A 17,344-nucleotide genomic window follows, 5' to 3' on the forward strand; every position below is an offset into this window, starting at 1 on the left:
TAAGCATTTTAATGGCAAACTTGATTCAATTGGAAACATTTTAACATTTATTTATTGGTCACTTGTTAGGCACTGATACAGGTAGCAAAGCGGTTTCTAAGCGCCCACAGAGCAACAGGGGATGAAAGACAATGAAATACAACAATGATAAATACATAAATTAGTACAAGTAAGAAGAGTAATGGCGAGGGGCGATAAACCTACTATGCCGTGTGAGTGTTCAGAACGTGCAAGTGCAGACGGGAAAGGGGTGTGGGGTAGGTGCTGTGGTGCTCATGGAGAGCAGCAGGTGAAGTGCTAAGGAGAAGAAAAGTGTGCCCTACAGTGGGAAGGGTGGGTTTAGGCAAGTGAAGAGGATAGACAGCGGCTGGGTTAGACGTGGGAGGTCAGGGCCCTCGGGATACATAAGGACCCTGCACGGGAGGGAAGGAAGGAGGGAGGGAGGGAGGGAGAGTGAGGGAGAAGGAGAGGGAGACGCAAAAGGAGTTGGTCCAGCAGAATTCAGGTGTTGAGGGGGAGAATTTGGTCAAAGCCTTGCAGGTATGATGAGGCATTTATAACGCGCCTCTGCACAAGTGTTTCAAGGTGCGACGAGGCAAGGGAGGGGAACAAGGGATGATGGACAACGATCCTACTAGGCCAGGTGTCATTCAGATCGTGCAAGTGCGTGGGCAGGGACAGTGCAATACATGGGAATAATTATAACAAGTGCCAGCATGAGGCAAGTGCATGGGTAAGTGCAGACATCAGTTGTCAAGGGCTGGAAGGGAGACTGTAGGGATACAGAAACAGTCCCCAAGTACGGAGGTTGCCAGGTGGGCAGTGCAGGTGTGTGATGCTTGGCGGGGGAGGGACCTGGCCCCTCAGTCAGAGGGTGTACAGGTAGCCAGTGCTGTACCGGTTACAGCCAGAAGGTGAGGAGAGGCGAAGAAAAAGCAGCAGCAAAGAGAAAGGCTTTGAGGTGCTTCCGGGAAGTGGTCCCCAGCCAGCCTTGTGGAGGATGCAGAGGGATTTAAATGTAATCCGTGCTGAGATTCGGAGCCAGTGGAGACTTTGTAGGGCAGGAGAGGCAGCCCCTGGTCTAGCGGCCGCGGATAAGTCTTCTTGCTGCCCTGTTCTGGGTTAGCTGGAGCGGTCGCAGAGTGGACAAAGGAAGATTGAGGAGGCTATTGCAATAGTAAAGCCTCGAGAGAACCAGAGCACGTGTAACATTGAGAATCTGGGGGATGGTGAGGAAAGGTGGAATTCCTTTAAGAAGGAAGAGCTGAAAGTGGGACTTCTTGACAATGTCCCGAATATGAGGGAGGAAAGAGAGAGGAGTTGAAGACGACTTGGAGGTTCCTGGCTTCCGAGGAAGGAGCATGGGGAAGAGTCCATGGAAGAGGGCCAGAGAGAAAAGGAAAGTAGGCGTATGCATTAGGTGTAATGTATAAAGAAACTGAAAGAAAAAGTTTTCACATGTTTTAGCTCTTCACTTTTGTGTGGTAAATTTGGTGTTGCAGCTGGAAATAATATACTTGAGAGGGAGTGTTTGTTTAGATGAAATCATGCCTGGAATTTAATTTGCTTTTTCCCGGTTTGCTTTTGAAGTCAGAATATTCAGAATGCAGTCAATACCTGTAGTTGAGTGTATTCTGAACATTTTGACAGGATCAGAGGAGGTCATTAACTAAATCCACGTGCGATTTAGCAGCATGGACTGGTTGGGCATAATTAAGAAACTGATTATGCCTCCAGAGAGTGCATAACCTTTGGGAGTAGGCTACAATCATTCTCTTATAGATGTAGTAGCTTTTAGGCTGTCTACCAAGTAGAATGTCTCCACAAAAGAAAACCATCTTTCAAAATCTTCACTAAGCAAGCTCAGAAAAGAGCGGGAAAAATGTGGGAGGAGCTACTTAATGATTTGGTGCCTTGAGGGCCTTTCATGGGATAAAAAGGCGAGCACTTCTTCCACAGTGCCAATACCAGGAACAGCCTCAGATGAGAACAGTGATGCAGACCCACTTGCTGAACATTGCAGTTTTGAATGTCAGATGTCTTGGAACCTCACAGAAATACAGCTTCAAGGTTGGCACCTGTGGTTTATATATTTGTAAGTGCTTCCCTTTTGAGGTTGAAGTTCTGTGAAATAAACAACTCTGTAAGTGTATGTTATAATATTTAGGGAAGGATTGCATTTGAGCATCAAGTGTTGACCTAACAGGAGTTCTTTCTATTTATCTTTGTTTAGTAAGTGCTTCCATGTCAGGTGAGCAATTGTTGCCTATATCTCCACAACAGAAAACCATCTTTCAAAATCTTCACTAAGCAAGCTCAGAAAAGAGCGGGAAAAATGTGGGAGGAGCTAATTAATGGTTTGGTGCCTTGAGGACCATTCAAGGGATAAAAAGGCGGGCACTTCTTCCACAGTGTCCATAACAGGAACGGCCTCAGATGAGAACAGAGGGGGAGCAGGGGCAAGTGGATCTAGATCACCTGGGCTAAGCCCCGCCCACCTGGTGCCTTCATGCCTGCTGCTCTTTTTCACCACTTGGCATGCCCCGCCCACCTGGTGCCTTTCTGCTTCCCGCTCTTTTTCACCCCCTTGCAAGCCCCGCCCACCTGGTGCCTTCCTGCCTGCCGCTCTTTTTCACCCCTTAGCAAGCCCCGCCCACCTGGTGCCTTCTTGCTTGCTGCTCTTTTTCACCACTTAGCATGCCCCGCCCACCTGGTGCCTTCCTGCTTCCCGCTCTTTTTCACCACTTAGCAAGCCCCGCCCACCTGGTGCCTTCCTGATTCCCGCTCTTTTTCACCATTTAGCAAGCCACGCCCACCTGGTGCCTTCCTTCACCATCACTGTCTTGTGGCCAATGGTGGATTTTACTTTTATGGACTTCATTCATTCACGGTGTGTCACTCTTTCGCAACTCTCATGCTGGACTTCCTTTGCATCTTGTACTCATGGTGGCCCTGAATCATGCTGTTCACATCTTCATCTTGTATCCTGGCTTGCAACATTATGTGTTACTACTGACTTCTGCAATTGTATTCGCTCTCCACTCTTGCTACTCCACCCTTTTTTGACTGCTTACTCTCTTTTCTCTCCCTTTCCCTTCTCCCTTTTCCTATCACATCCCCTTACTTTCTTCTATGCACTTACTCTATCAGAATTGTCCCTGGACCTAATATGATAGCAACCTCGTCTGTTTCCTCCACCCTCCCATTACTGTTTTTTTTCCTTCCCTCCAGCACTATCTGAAATGTTGTCAGGCCTAGTATGAGTCGCTTGTTTTGTTCCTCCCCTCCCTTTCTGCACCCCTCTCCCTCACCTTTTGTTTTTCTCCGGCTCTACCAGAAATGTTGTCAGGCCTAGTACGGTAGTCGTCTGTCTGTTTCCATTTCCTTCCCACTCTCCCCCTCCCTTTCTTATCTATGTCTTCGCTCTTGCACTATCTGAAATGTCGTCAGGCCGAGTACGATAGTTAATTTCACATCCTTACTGTTCATGGCCTGTAAGAATGTGGTTGTATTTTCCCTTGTTCCCTCCCTTACCTTGAAGCGCTTTGAAACACATTGTGTATAGGCGCTATATAAATAAACAACCATATCATAATGCGCCCGTTTCTAAATCCGTGATTAGCATGAAAATCACAAGAATTAGTTTGGCTTTGTAGAAAATATTTGACAAAACCTTTACGCTGGTTTCGAGGGTGTGTGTGTGTGTCCGCCCCCCCACCTTCGTTACTTTGATTTGTATGTGATAAGCCAGTCTGATATCTTTGCAGAATCCTTTACTGGTTTTTCTCTGATGCAGAAACCAATCACTCTTTTACTTCTTCATTTTAGAACGATCTCTGCTTTGGATATTATTCCTTCACAAGTATATTCCTTGATCGGAAACAGCCCTCTGCATCCAGCCTCCTCTTACAACTCGCTCATCCCGGTTCAAGAACAGCGGCAGCCAATTGTAATCCCAGATACGCCTAGTCCACCTGTGAGTGTCATTACCATTCGCAGCGACACTGACGAAGAGGAAGACAGCAAGTACAAACCGACCCCGTAAGTAATGTGTGTTCCTTCACCACTGTTCTCTGCGTGTGCTACCTTTTTTATGCTGCATTTTTGTTCAGAACATGAACTGATGTTAATATTACAGTTGTGGAATGCCCCCTCCACTAACTGGGATTAACCCAGTTGTATAAAAGTAGTTGTTGAAAATCGTATAGGTTCTCCTGAAAAATATTTCCGAATTTTTCCATTTGTCACACCGGACTACATGTTACTGGGGTTTATACCACGCTCCACTGCCATTTGCTTTTCCTTCAGATGCTCTGGCGGGTCTGAGGTTAGTAGGGTGGGGAATGCAGGCTGGGAAGTACCCGGAGCTCTGCCTGCTTGTCCAATTCTTGCTGTTGTGTGTCAAAAGCATAGAGGCCTTTGTGTGCAGAGGGGGTCCTTGTGCCTGTGGCACTGGGATGCATTGGCTAGGCCTGTAGTTATAGAAGTTTTGTAGAGTTAGCGTTCCGTTATCTTTTAGGGGGTGTTTGTTGGAACATAGAACTTATGAATTGGTTGCGACAGACTAGTTCACTTGCATGATATCACAATGAAATGGTGAGCATGGCAGTGAATGGGGTCCCTATGGCAAGAATGTTCTTGAAGATCGGTGTGCATTTGCACAAGGAGCTAAAGAGCAAGTTTGGTCCCTATAGACCAACTCCGCTGTGAATCTGGGAGGGCACTAGTCTGTATCTAGCTGAGCTATTGGGCACTCTTCCCTAGTTCCAAGGGCATTTAGTCCTATTTTAGTTCGGCACAATACTCCAAAGCCCTCTGAAACAGCACAGTATGTGTGTTGTAGTTCATCCCTGCTCTGCTGGAGGAGGGAGGCGGCAAGGGTGCCCTGCATGAGACTGTTAAGCAATGACTGTTCGCTGGACACTTAACTTCAGGTTTTAATAAAGGGACCCATTCAGTATATATTGGGGTGTCTTTGCAAATAATCTAGAATATAGTAGGACTGCTTACCAGTGTTTTCAGTCACATTGAGATGTCGCCAGCTCCTGCTACATGTTTAGTTGAGGATGGGCCGGATTTGTTGATGCACATAAGACATTTATGAATTCAATGTTTGTTTTAGGTCGAACTTGAAGCAGCGATCAAACGTCATCAGCTACGTCACAGTCAATGACTCGCCAGACTCGGATTCGTCTGTGGGAAGTCCTTATGCAGCAGAACAGTTGGCTACCCTGAATGGTGCAATTGGAATCTTGGAGGTGCCTCGGAGACTGTCGCATGGGCAGAGTTCCAGCGCACGCACAATTATTGTCCCACCGATGAAGACACAGGTTCACGACTGCTCCTTGGATACCCAGCTCTCTGGTATGTTTGCTCTGCTACTTTGTATTCATTATAGAGCTGACCGAAGTGTCGGCCATCTTGTAGAAACGGGTCAGCACAATTGGCACAAGTGGTGTTAACCTTGACTATATCAATCGCACTAGAATCCTCCAAAAGGCTGTTGACCAAGCATTGAAATGGATTTGACTCCTGTTCACTTGTTGCATCAGCTATACAATTTTACAAATCAAAGACCTTGGCTAACATGGGACCATTTTACCTAATGTTAAACGACCACTTCCCAGATAATGTTTGCTTCTTTAAGCCTCGTCACTTGGTGTCCTTAAACCATTCGGTAGCTTAGTGGGGTGGCATTCAGAAGTGTTTGATGAAGTGGCGAGGGCTACTGGCGGTTGATAAGAAATGGTGTAACATATGCGTTACCGTACGAGAGGGGTGGGGGGGGGGCAAGTGGCTTTTTATGTCAAGCTAGTGGCTTGCAATTTGAAATGTTTATCCATGGTTGAACAAAACACACCTCTTAGTGGACACTGACTGAAAAACTTTTCTATTTGAAGGCCTACATTTTACGCAAGGGACATATGAGGAGCTGGAGCTGCCTTCCCCGGGGAACTGCTGGCAATTCGCCCACAGCCGCTTGGTTGCTGTTTTGGCAGTGGGTGCGATTCTGTTGGAACATTGCTGCATTTGCATCAATCATTGATGGTGCTGACGAATTCATTGTTTTAGGGAGCACTGGAGTAAACGTGTGTGGGTTGGATGGAATTCATTAGTGCTGAAGTAGGCTGCATCAATAACTGACTTCACAGAAATGAATCATGAGCCGCAGGAGCGAAGGGGGCACAGAGTGTCGTTTATTGGTTAACTTTCAAGTTGCAAGCTACTAGCCTGGCCTGAAGTCGCATGCACCTCCTCAGGTCGCCACATGCACACAGCGCACCGTTTCTAGTTCGCCAAGATGACCTTATCCTGCTCTAGTGATGAGGCATCTATGAGATCGCTGTGCTGCTGAACATGTCGACAAAAAGATGCTGATTACAAGAACGGCGAGGCACAGTGATCCCAACGATCACTTTTTCCTGCATCCCCATACCTTCCTTCCCCCTTTTGTCCCTACTTCCCTTTCGGCGCCACACTTGTGTGTGCCGCTGACTTCCATCCCTGCAGCATCAGATCCCCATCCACTAACATGGGTCAGAACTGGCGCTATCCCTGAGCCCATTACACCGAAGAAGTGGAGCGGTGGGGGGGGTGGACACCCTTGCATTCCCCGCCCCCCCCCCCCCCTTGTTCGGTGTAATGGGAGTCAGCATTTTAGTGCGCATGCAGCATTTCATTTGCCATTTTCGGCCGATACCGTGATGAATATATCTGTTGTGGCTTGAAATCTCTGTAGGAAAGCTATCTCGCTATGAAATATTTTGCTATTGTTTTTACCAATCTTTGTAGGCCCCGTGTGGAAAACTATCCATTAATATGCATATATCGTTTTTACTCGTTAAGTATGAATCCGGAATTGTCAATATATTTTGCTCTGCAATATCTGCCACCTAGTGGTTACATCTGTAATGGTCATATTCAAAGCCATTTTGATAATTGTGCATACCCTATCGCTCATGGGGGGTCTGAAACACTGTCCTGTGATATCAACGGAATTGTACGAACGGACTAAAAAAAGTCAGAACGCACAGTCAGAAAAATGCTACGACCAGGTTCGAACACCAGAAGTTCGAACCTTTGGTGGTAGCATGAATTGAAAGTAAGTTTTAAAAAAAGGGCTGCAGAGGTGTCCCCGGCAACACCCCGCTCACCATACTATACAGTATAGTGAGCAGTGGTTGGAGTGGACACCCACGCTGTACACCCAACAAAAAAAACAAACGGGCGCTGCCGGGGTAACCCCTGCAGCCTTCTGTTAAAAAAAAGACCCTGCGGGTTAAAAATGCAAATTGCTTTGTCAACATGCAGTACACAAAGCGCATATTGCTGGTTGCAGCAGTCCTCTTGCGGGCACTTTACAAGATCATGGTTTAATAGTCCTATTAACCCCGCCGGGGCATGGAGGAAGGAGCTGGGCACATGAAATGATATGAAGTGTAATTACAATAGTAACAGATCAGATATGCAATCCACTGTTTGCTCTGTTTGGGGGCTCATGGGCTAGCAGGGAGTGGATCTCTTCTCAGAGATCCCTTCCTGGCAGAGGAGGCGTTTTTTAAAGTTTTTCTTGTGCCTGTCCCTATTGGGATTGCCTTAATTTCAGGCTGTGTAAAGTTCCCATGAGAAGCCGTAGAGCTGCGGAAGGAATGAAAACGGAAGAAATAATCATCAAAAAAGTGGTGGTGGAAAGCTTAGGAGTGTATAGTAACGTGGGGGTTGAGTAGTGTGTTCTATTCAGACTGGTTGCAGGGGTCAGTTGTCCGTGAATGGATTTAAACATATGACCTACTCAAATGAGAGTAGGAAACAATTTGTGTATGGATAAGTACCCTGTGTGAAGGCATGGCACAGAGATGGGCTAGAATTGTGGAAGGTTGTAGCGGGTACCGGTAGCAAGGTTCAGCTCCCCATTGAGGGGCATGAAGGTGACGTTGGGGTTCCCTTAGTAGGTTGTCTGCAATCCAGGCTGCTGAGTGAAGGTTATGTTTTTCAGATGTTCATGAGGCTCAGCCCGGCAGTGCACTGGAGGTGACATGGTCCTGAATGTTTCATCAGATCGTGGCCCAAGCAGATCCCAAGTATATAAGCCTTGATAAAAGGGGACTGGATATTGGAGAGAGTATGAGGTGGAATTGTGCTCTGGGAGACTTTTAGGGGAGCTGGCCATTTGGCAGCACAGCATCATGTGGTGATGGGTAGCAGATGCATGGCCAATAGGAGCACCTGTAGGGAGGAGAGGAGAACATCAGCATGGCATTGCTCAACTGATATCTGAAGCCAGATGAGATGAGTTTGCTGAGGGAGGAGGTGTGGTGTCTGAATAGGTTGGGACCCAAGGGCATACCTTTACTGGGCCCCTATTGCAAGAACGCCTGCTAAAACGACCCCATTATTCTGGGAAATTGAGTAGATTATATTAGGCAGGTAAGAGGCATCCAAGCGAAGACGGTGCCTTGAATGTACGCAGTGAGAAAGAAGTGATCAGCGGGTACAAAGAATGAGGATACAGGATAGGCCACAACGTTGATAAATAGGGCAGTAAAACGTCCAATAGCATTGAGCAGTCCTCATTCTCTTGGCGAAAATGTCTGTGCTCTAGGCTCTTGAAGAAAGAAAACCTTTCCAGAGATAGAACCGGGTGTGTTTGTTTTCCATGTGACTCTCCTGTATTTTGAAGACCAAATACAAAAAAGACAAGTTTATTTCAGGCAATTTTGTGTGGTCTTCAAAATGCCGAATGATCGCATTCCACCTTCCCTCACCCCCATGCAACTCCCTGACGTAGAATTTAGGGACACCCAAACACCAGCACCACCCCCTTACTTCGGCCAACGCCAAGCACTCACCCTTGCAACGTTTCCTTCTTCCGACTCCCCCACCGGTCAGCCATGACAGGCCCTGCGCACAGAGGCCGCGGTGTGCCTGGCAGGCCCAGCGCGCATTCCTGTGCATCACAGAGAGCAACTGTCCATTGCGGGGAATAAGGTAAGAGAAAGGGGGTGGTGTGAGGGGTTGGTTACAGGTTTTGGGGTAGGTGACCAGTGTTTCTCATGATCTGTTTAGAAAGACTGTGGGCCGGATAAAATGATCTCTATTTTCTTAGTACCACACACGCACACCCGGCTGTAGCCAGGATTGGAGACATTTAGTTGTTGGTGTACACTATTATATTGGTCCCTGGGTAAGCAAAGTTGAACTGAAGTCATTTCTATGGCCGATGTTTGAATGGCAAACGGAACGGTAGGCCCAGTTTCTTTGAAAACACCAGTGTAAGACGGTCAATGTGGCCCAGGAAGTGTGTGGGAAACAGGTTGAATAAACGATTTAAAAAGAGCGTTACTCATGCGTCGGATGATCGGTACCCAGCAGTTGCCTATCGATCAGAAATGGGGGACAGGGTCTACAGCAACTAGTTTGCCACACCCCATCTTGCTCCACAACAGTGTTTCTGCCACCGTTAGATTTGTTTCTTGCTTGCAGAAGAGCTCGTACATTCCAAAGAATTGCACGAACATAACAAATGAACACTTCAATCAGAGGCGAAGCGTGCATCCAGTTTGAATACAAACTGTGTTCTGCAAGAAGGCGCGTACAGGTAAAGGGCTGGTAGGTTTTTTTCTAGTCCCTATATTTAGGGTTTAGCAAGATGAAACCACAGCTTGGCTGCATGCCTGACTCTCTTTAGAAGTAAATCTGTCCGCACAGTAAATGCTACGCTTTAAAGGCGGACTGTGGTTATAAATGGCTACATAGTAACATGCAATGACATTTTAAATACGAGTGACCACTCAGGATTTCAAAATCTAGACCTTCCCCAAAAAGTTGCAAAGGAGGGTAAGGCTGCTCCTGCAACTGGCCGGCAGGGTAGCTCGGCTCCTAGGTGACCAGGAAATGTTGTTTATTTCCCTTAAACCTCCTGGCATATGCTGCACCAGCTTTTTTTAGAGCTTTTCTGTGGAATCTGCTATAGGTTGTGCCTTACATTTCCTATGCTGCAAGAAAAGTGGAAAGCCCCGGGTCAGAGGAAAAATGCGTTGTCATACACGGTCCAGTAGAGGAGGCGCAGGGTCTATGCCGAATCTCCTACACCTGTGAGACTCCCAGTCCCAGCACTTTTTGCTGGACTCGTGGAGTTTCTGGTTCCGTCTCCTGAATGAGTGGGAGCATTTTCCTCTCACTCATTATTTTACTCTGTTTATGGAGCCCTTGTTCGTTACATTTTGTAATTTATTTTCATGGAGTCATGTTTTCCTCCATATTTTGTAAGCCTTCTGTAGTTTCCTTTCGCAGCACACAGCACCTTTTGTGCAGTGCTATTGGGAGCCCCTTGGGTTTACCTTCGTATTTTCTTCTATTCTCCTTGTCTGATCTACAAGGATAGAGGGATCCCTTTTATCACTTTTGCATTTTCTATTGTGACATCAGTACACCCCACCTTATGTGGAGTGCGGAGGGATTACATAGTATCCCATTTCCCACTGCTGCGGTAACATTTCTGTTAGTGACGGGCATACTTCAATGGCTGGTGGCAGTGAACGTAGGAAGTGTTCACAGCCCCGTTAATGCACAGAAGGGTTCCCATTGACCCAAAATGGTGGCTGTATTTTTTCGCCATTTCTTGTGCACTTGTCCTTTCTTGATCCTTCTGCTGCCCAGGGTTGGGGAGATCCTGGCCTGTTTTGATTTGTCTTCGATAGGAATCCCCCAGGAAGCCCGCTAGGGCTCCAGTGTGTCTGTGAAGACCGGAAACTAGGGAGGCGTCTGAAATTCTGCAGGCCTTTGTCATCTGACATGCTTGCCTGGAGCCAGTTCCAACTTGAAGGCTGGCTGTCCTTAAATGCAGCACGAGTGTTGATTGGCTGGGTTCCTGAATAAATGGCCTGGAACCTGAAGCAGAAGAAAAGTCTACCACTGGAACAGAAGAACCGAAGATGAAGAACAAATGCCTGCAGCCCCTTCCAGTAACCGGTGAAGCCTGCTGAATTGACCGCTACTGTCTTGACCCAGTTTCTGAATTGACAGGGAAGCGCGGAAGAGGACAAATTCCTCCCATGGACAGGTGGGCATAATTGGTCCTAAATCTACCTGCAACTTGAGCCATCCCACTTCGTTCTGCGACCTTCCTGGGATGCAAGCCGCCGATACCCTGGTACCTGCCACCATCCCACAGTGCTTCTTCCCGTGAACATCCTCTCCCACTTTGCTGGACACCTGCTGGATCTTCCGAAGCAAGATTCCACTCCTCCAAAGTCCCCCCTCTTGAGTGCAGGTCCGAACAAGCGATAGGACGAGAACCATTTTTCACTGGCATCTCTGAAAATGTGCCAAATCCACAGATCCGTGTTGGCGCACTAAGATTCCTTTGCTGGGAGTCCCCTCTCTTGACTTGACTGCTGCTGTGAAATCATACATGTTGAGGGACTCCACGACCAAGGAACAGGAGACTGGGTCTACAGCTGCTACCATGTGAAGGCATCCGGCTTAATCTTCATCACTCCTCAGACACTGTGGGACTCAAGGTAATACTTAGTTATTCTGTGGCTAGGGGGTAATTCGTGTGGTAGGGAGTTGTTAGGAAAGATTTGTTTACTGCACCTACCCTTCCATCTATATGGACCCCCACACCTTTTGCTTTTATTTTTGATAAGCACCTGCTCTTTTTGCACTACAGTGAAGCTTTAAGCTTCACTGCACTGGCTTTTGCTCATGTGTTATGGGGAAACTGACAAGTCCTTCAGGCTTTCAGTACTGGGAAACATTGTTTCCCTTAGTGGTGTCAGTGTTGCTACTTGTGGTTACTTTTGAATTGGTGTTATTTGGAATTTATATAGCGCTCTGTCATTGGTATGACTTCAAAGTGATTGTGGGTTGAACGCCCTCGGCGACCGTAGCCCAAATCAGTCGAGAGTAGGGTATCGTAGGGTGCTTGGGTGTACTCAGTATGTGAGCAGCTGGTGCGATTACCTGATGGTAGCTGCATCCTAACATTTTTGTGGTGATATTGAGATCAGTTGAATGTGCAATCTGGAGGTGGGTCTCCAAGATTGGATTCTGACGGCGTTTGACCTATGTAGGACGCTTGTGTGCAGCTAGGACGATTTTTTCGTGTGGCATAGCTGCGTTCTAGCAGGCTGTTGAGGTTTTCATGGAGTATTGTTTGTATGTGAGCAGTTAGGATGAAATTGATCCAGGGGCGTTGCTGCACTCAATTGTGTTGATGTAGAGTAGAGAGTGAGCATAGTGATGGGAGAGGCGAGTGTCTGGAGTGGAGGTTGTTCTTGCGAGCCCACTGTTCCGGATTTCGTTTACGCGTTTCGCGATAGCTGTGTTCAGAGTGACTTATTAGTGACTTATTAGTCTTTCAGTGGTGTCATTTCTCAGTATCTCCTTGAACATTCTTCCACAGGTTCTAGGGTGTTCAGCAGCCATAGATGGTCATAATCGGGATTATAGAAAGAGCCAGGTTTTTAGAGCTTTAAGTAAGGCCATGTAGTCTTGGGTGCGTCGCATGTGTGGGGGGGAGTGAGTTCCACAGCGTTGGAGTCCAGGTTGAGAAGGCGGATCCTCCAATCTAGGATGAATTGGAGTTTGGAATCACTAGTAAGAGGGCAGTGCTTGATCTTTAGGTCTGTGATGAGAGGTAGGGTTTTATCTTTTGTAGGTATTTGAACCTGTTGTCTTGTGCACTGCTTGGTGGGTAATGCAAACGGTTTTGAAGGTGGCCCTTTGTCCGACAGGGAGCCAGTGGATGGTGCAGAGAGGGAGGGGAGATGTCTCTGTCACAGGGCGAGAAGGAGTTTGGCGGCAGCGTTTTGGGCTCTTTGGTGTTTAAGTTGGTATTCTGGTGCTCCCAGGTGTAAGGAGTTGGCATAGTCTGGTCTCGTCATAATAGACATAACAGCAGATAGGTGAGGGTAGAGAAAAAATGTTTCTAAGGAGTTTGAGGTGGTAGTGACAGGATTTTGATTCATTATTGATCTGACGGGAGACGGTTAGGTCCGAGTCCATAGTGCAGCCAAGGGCTTTGACTATTTTGGAAGGAGGGGGGCACGCATGGGAGCGGTTGCAGGAGAAGGGCAGTATTGCCGCACACCACGATTTCAGTTTTATCTGGGTTCAGAAGGAGGTGGTTTCTTGTCATCCATCGGTCAATATCATTGAGACATGCTTCAAGGCCAAAACCTGGGTTGGTGCTTGTTTTGGGAATTCTTATGATAATTTGGGTATCATCAGCATAGTTGTATCAGGAGAGGTTGCGCGTGGATGATTCTGCTGAAGAAGAGAGCAGAGGGGCAGACGCCTTGGGGTACTCCAGTGTTCACAGCGCGAGCAGTTGAGACAGAAGGGGAGAGGAAGGCGATTTGTTTCCTGTTGCTGAGGAAGGAGGCAATCAATTTGAGTGCCGAGCCACAGATTACTAGGGAGTGGAAGCGATCAAGAAGGCTTGAATGGTTAACTGTGTCAAAGGCTGCCGACAGGTCAAGGAGAAAACACGTTGCGCAACCCTAGTCTGCTGTGACCCCATCCCAGATCGATATCAGTGGTTTCTGTTCCATGGCGCGATTTGAAGCCTGATTGTGCGGGGCCAAGTAGTTTGTTTGATTCTACGAAGGAGTTGAGATGGCAGTAAGCAGCCCGGTCAATGAGTTTCATGAGAAATCTGGTGTTGGAGATCGGCCTGTAATTCTTCCGGTCAATGGGGTAGAGGGATGCCTTTTTTAGAAGTGGTTTGACATTTACTATTTTAAAGGGTTCTGGAAAAGTGTCAGCAGTGAGGGATGCGTTTAGTATGGATCTTGCATGTTCTCCTGCGCAAGTAGAGGAGAATATTTCTTTCAGAAGAGAGGCGGGGCAGGGGTCGAGGAGGGGATCCGGAGGGTCTGCTGTTAGATAGTAGATCTAGGAACTCGTCTCTCGAGATGGGTTGGAAAGAGTCGGAGGTTGGTGTTGGGAAAGATTTCCATTACATGGGTAATTTTCCCTCCAGTTGTCTACCCCCAACTTTTTGCTTTGTTTAAACACCGTAGTCTTGACTTCACCAGAGGGGCCCAGCCTTCTGCTGCTCTCCTCTGGGCTTTTCGCTCACTGTTTATGGGGGGAAACTGACATGCCCTTAAGACAGTCAGTACTGGGAGACTTAGTTTCCCTTAGTCCTTGTCCATGTTGCAACTTTTCTGCAACATGTAACAAGTGTACAATGTACCTTACAGTGCACTTGTGTTAGGCATTTCCAAAGGCCCTAGATACTCGAAGGACTTTTTAGGAGAAGTGCAGATGTGCCTTGAACAGGGCTTGTGGTAGCTCAATCCTTTCTTGCCAGGTAAACTGCGATTACTGCTTTTGGCATGGTTAGGTGGCCTGGCTCCAAAATGGCCACGCCATGAGGTTCTTTGTCCTGTCCTTTGGCCATCTTGCCCCTTCACCTTCCTCAAGTCGGGCCGACCCGGGTCAGTCCTTATTTGGGCATGCATTTTCCCGCGAAGTGCCAAACATTTGCGGGCTTCTGCATGCCTTGTGTGCACGCCCCCAGGATGTAGGCTGGAACGTATGGTTCCAATACACATCCTGGGTGCCAGAGAGTCTGGAGTGTTGCGAATGCCTGGGACCACCGTGGTCCATGATTGGTCCACGTATGGTATGCTTGTATGTGAGCAGTTCTCCCACTGGGTCCTCTCCATTTTGGCGCAAAGGAGATTCTGGATAAGAGAAGGCCCAAACACCCATGCCATGTCAATCTCTGGAGTTCTCACTGAACGAAGGATAGGATCCAAGTATCCTGAAACTAAGAAGCTGCCTTGAGGAACTGCTGGTAACTCGCTGGAAGGTTTGGCACCTTGAACCCGCTGTCGTCCTGCTGGACCCCTCTGCATGTGGTCATCCTAGAAGGTCTGCAAAGACGCTTGGACCCATTGGAATAGTGGGACCAACTATTCTCGGCACCTTCATCTTAACCTGCAAGTAAGACTTTTCGGAAGTTTCCCTGGGCCAACCAGTGGACTGACCAGCTTGCGCAGATGTTTTGCACTGATACCGCTGCTATTTCAAGGAGACCCTTGAAACTTGGCACATTGCAAGCTCTGTGCTCATGGCACTCGTACCGAATTTCGTACACTTGGCGTTCCCAGGTCTGGAGTAATGTGAGGGCGCCCGAACTAGAGTTTACGTGGTTGCCGTGTCGCCCAGCCGTGGTGACAAACTTTGCAAGTTCATTGTAGCTGTGGTCCTCTGTGCCCTAAAGACTGCTACAACACAACTGGCCTGATCCATCCACCATGAGCGGAGAAATCGCCACTGTCCTGTAGGGGAATCAACGCTGTATCTTTGTCACTGAAAGCTGCAGAGCCGCGATCTTGCCGCATTTAAACCTGCAACCAAAGTGGACGCGACTGCCGAAGTTTGGTCCGGCGTGCACAGTGGGTCGGTGAGTAATTGCAACCCTAACCGGTGGCCCACTAGCACATCCATCCATTTGTACGCACGAGTGGCCCCGGAGGGCCCCTCTGCTTTCCACTGCTAGTGTGAACTAGCAAACTATTCCCAACTCTTGTAATTGACTCTGCCCTCAAGTGGAGGCCTTCCTCTAATAGTGGGAACCTATTCTGCATCACCTCACCTGTCTTCCTGAGCTGCTGCAGCCCCTATAAAAGATCCTGCTTTGACCATTTGAACTACCACATGCGCCAGCTTCGCAAGTACATTTGAGCATGAGGCTCCCCTTATCTTAGGGATTGGACTGCCTTTCATGTTACGGTTGTGTTTGATGCAGAAGGGCCTGAAGACTATTTGCACTACCAGCTTCCTTCCCTGTTTAGGTTGTGGACCCATTTGGTGCATTCATCCTTTGGACCCCATTGGTCTTGTATGTATGTGTATAAATAGGATTGTGTTGGTTTAATAGTATTGCTGTGATTTTCTTAGTGCGTTGAATTACAAAGGCCTTGGAATAAATGTATTTGTATTTTTGATATATATACACCTGACTAAGAGCGATTTGTAAGTGTCCTTTAATCTGTGTGCTCATTGAGGTCTTGACCACCGCCATAGCTACCTTGATTGGTCTGGCTTGTCCAGAGGATTACCCTGTTCCAAGAAACTAGGTTGGCCTGCTGAACCTCTGCCCACCAGGTCAGAGTTCAGAAATCCATATTAACAGTTAGCATAGTTGTCGTTGGGGCAATGAGATCAGGAGGGGTAGGTGTTGGGCAGGGGGTGAGGGTGGAAGAGTTGGCATCCTGTCAAGTGCAGTGTTGTATAAATTTAGCGAGAGGGAGTCGCAGAGTGTTTGCGTGGGAGTGGTTTGGGCAGAGATGCAAGTAGGTTTCACGAATTTTGAGATCTTGTTGAGTTCTTCTCTGCTGCTGCCGCCACAGTTCAGGATTCGTTGATTGTAATAGGCCTTTTTGGCCTTTCGTATCTCGGATTTGTAATTACGTGGTGGAGGGCGAACATAGCTTCTGCTGAGATCAGCTTTAGATGCTCTCAAGTTATTCTGATTTTTGAAAGTCATCAGGTGTCGTTTGAATCATTTGGGGGACAGTCATTTGCGTGAGGCTGCGGGGCGTGAGGCAGAGAGAGGCATTAGTGATTCTGTAAGCCGGGAATCAAAGGATTCAATGGTTAAGGGTCTACCACAGGTCAGCGTCGCTTGGGGACAGAGTATCAGGTCTTTGGCCAGGTCAGGGAGTACCTTGACTTTGTTCCAGCATTCGTCATCAAAAGTGGGGGCTGGGGAAGCTGTGGGAGCAGGGGCTAGTGCGTGGATAGAGAAAGGAATGGCAGAGTGGTCTGTCCAGATAAGCGGTTTGGGAATGGATATAGAGACGATGTCATAGGAGCTGAATATCGCACCTGAGTAAGTTGCACCAGTGGTATGTTACTTGTAACTTTTTATCATTGTACAATGCAGCTTACACTGCAGTACAATGGGGTACATGTTTGTTGTGCCCTAGACTAACGCTTGGAAGATTTTTGGTTACTCTAGGTGTGCTAAAAGAATAAGCTGGTGGCAGCAGTGACTTTTTCCCATTTTTAGCCTTACCCCGTTTGGCTACTAACTGTGGCTAATGGTCAAACATGGCCATGCCATGAGATTTTTCGCTTGTCCATGGCCATCTTGTCTTTTAGCCTTCTTCGTGGCCTGTGAGGCCAGGAAAATCCTTATAAGGACTCCCAGTGCCCGGTGAAGCCTGCTGAATTGATCGGCAGAAGGCAGAAGGTTTTGGTGGGCTACTGGAGGGCTGTGTGTGTGTGTTTGATGGCAGGATGTGTTGGGACTGTCTGGTCCCAATACACAAACTGCTGTCTCTATGTCTGAGTCATATGCATGAGTGTTCCCGCCAGT

The 17,344-nt window shown here is 47.7% G+C and overlaps 1 protein-coding gene across 15 annotated transcripts in view; it reads left to right on the forward strand.

Moving 5' to 3' along the window:
* Positions 1-17,344, forward strand: part of HIPK1 (homeodomain interacting protein kinase 1) — a 413,229-nt gene that overhangs the window by 307,155 nt on the left and 88,730 nt on the right. For all 15 annotated transcript variants that reach the window (XM_069633380.1, XM_069633373.1, XM_069633376.1 and 12 more), the window contains 2 exons: positions 3,829-4,041; positions 5,123-5,364. In XM_069633380.1, coding sequence (XP_069489481.1) covers positions 3,829-4,041; positions 5,123-5,364 — 455 coding nt within the window. The remainder of the gene's footprint in view (positions 1-3,828; positions 4,042-5,122; positions 5,365-17,344) is intronic.

This window comes from Ambystoma mexicanum, chromosome 13, assembly GCF_040938575.1.
Source record: "Ambystoma mexicanum isolate Mex_15411 chromosome 13, UKY_AmexF1_1, whole genome shotgun sequence".
NCBI classification, from domain to species: domain Eukaryota; kingdom Metazoa; phylum Chordata; class Amphibia; order Caudata; family Ambystomatidae; genus Ambystoma; species Ambystoma mexicanum.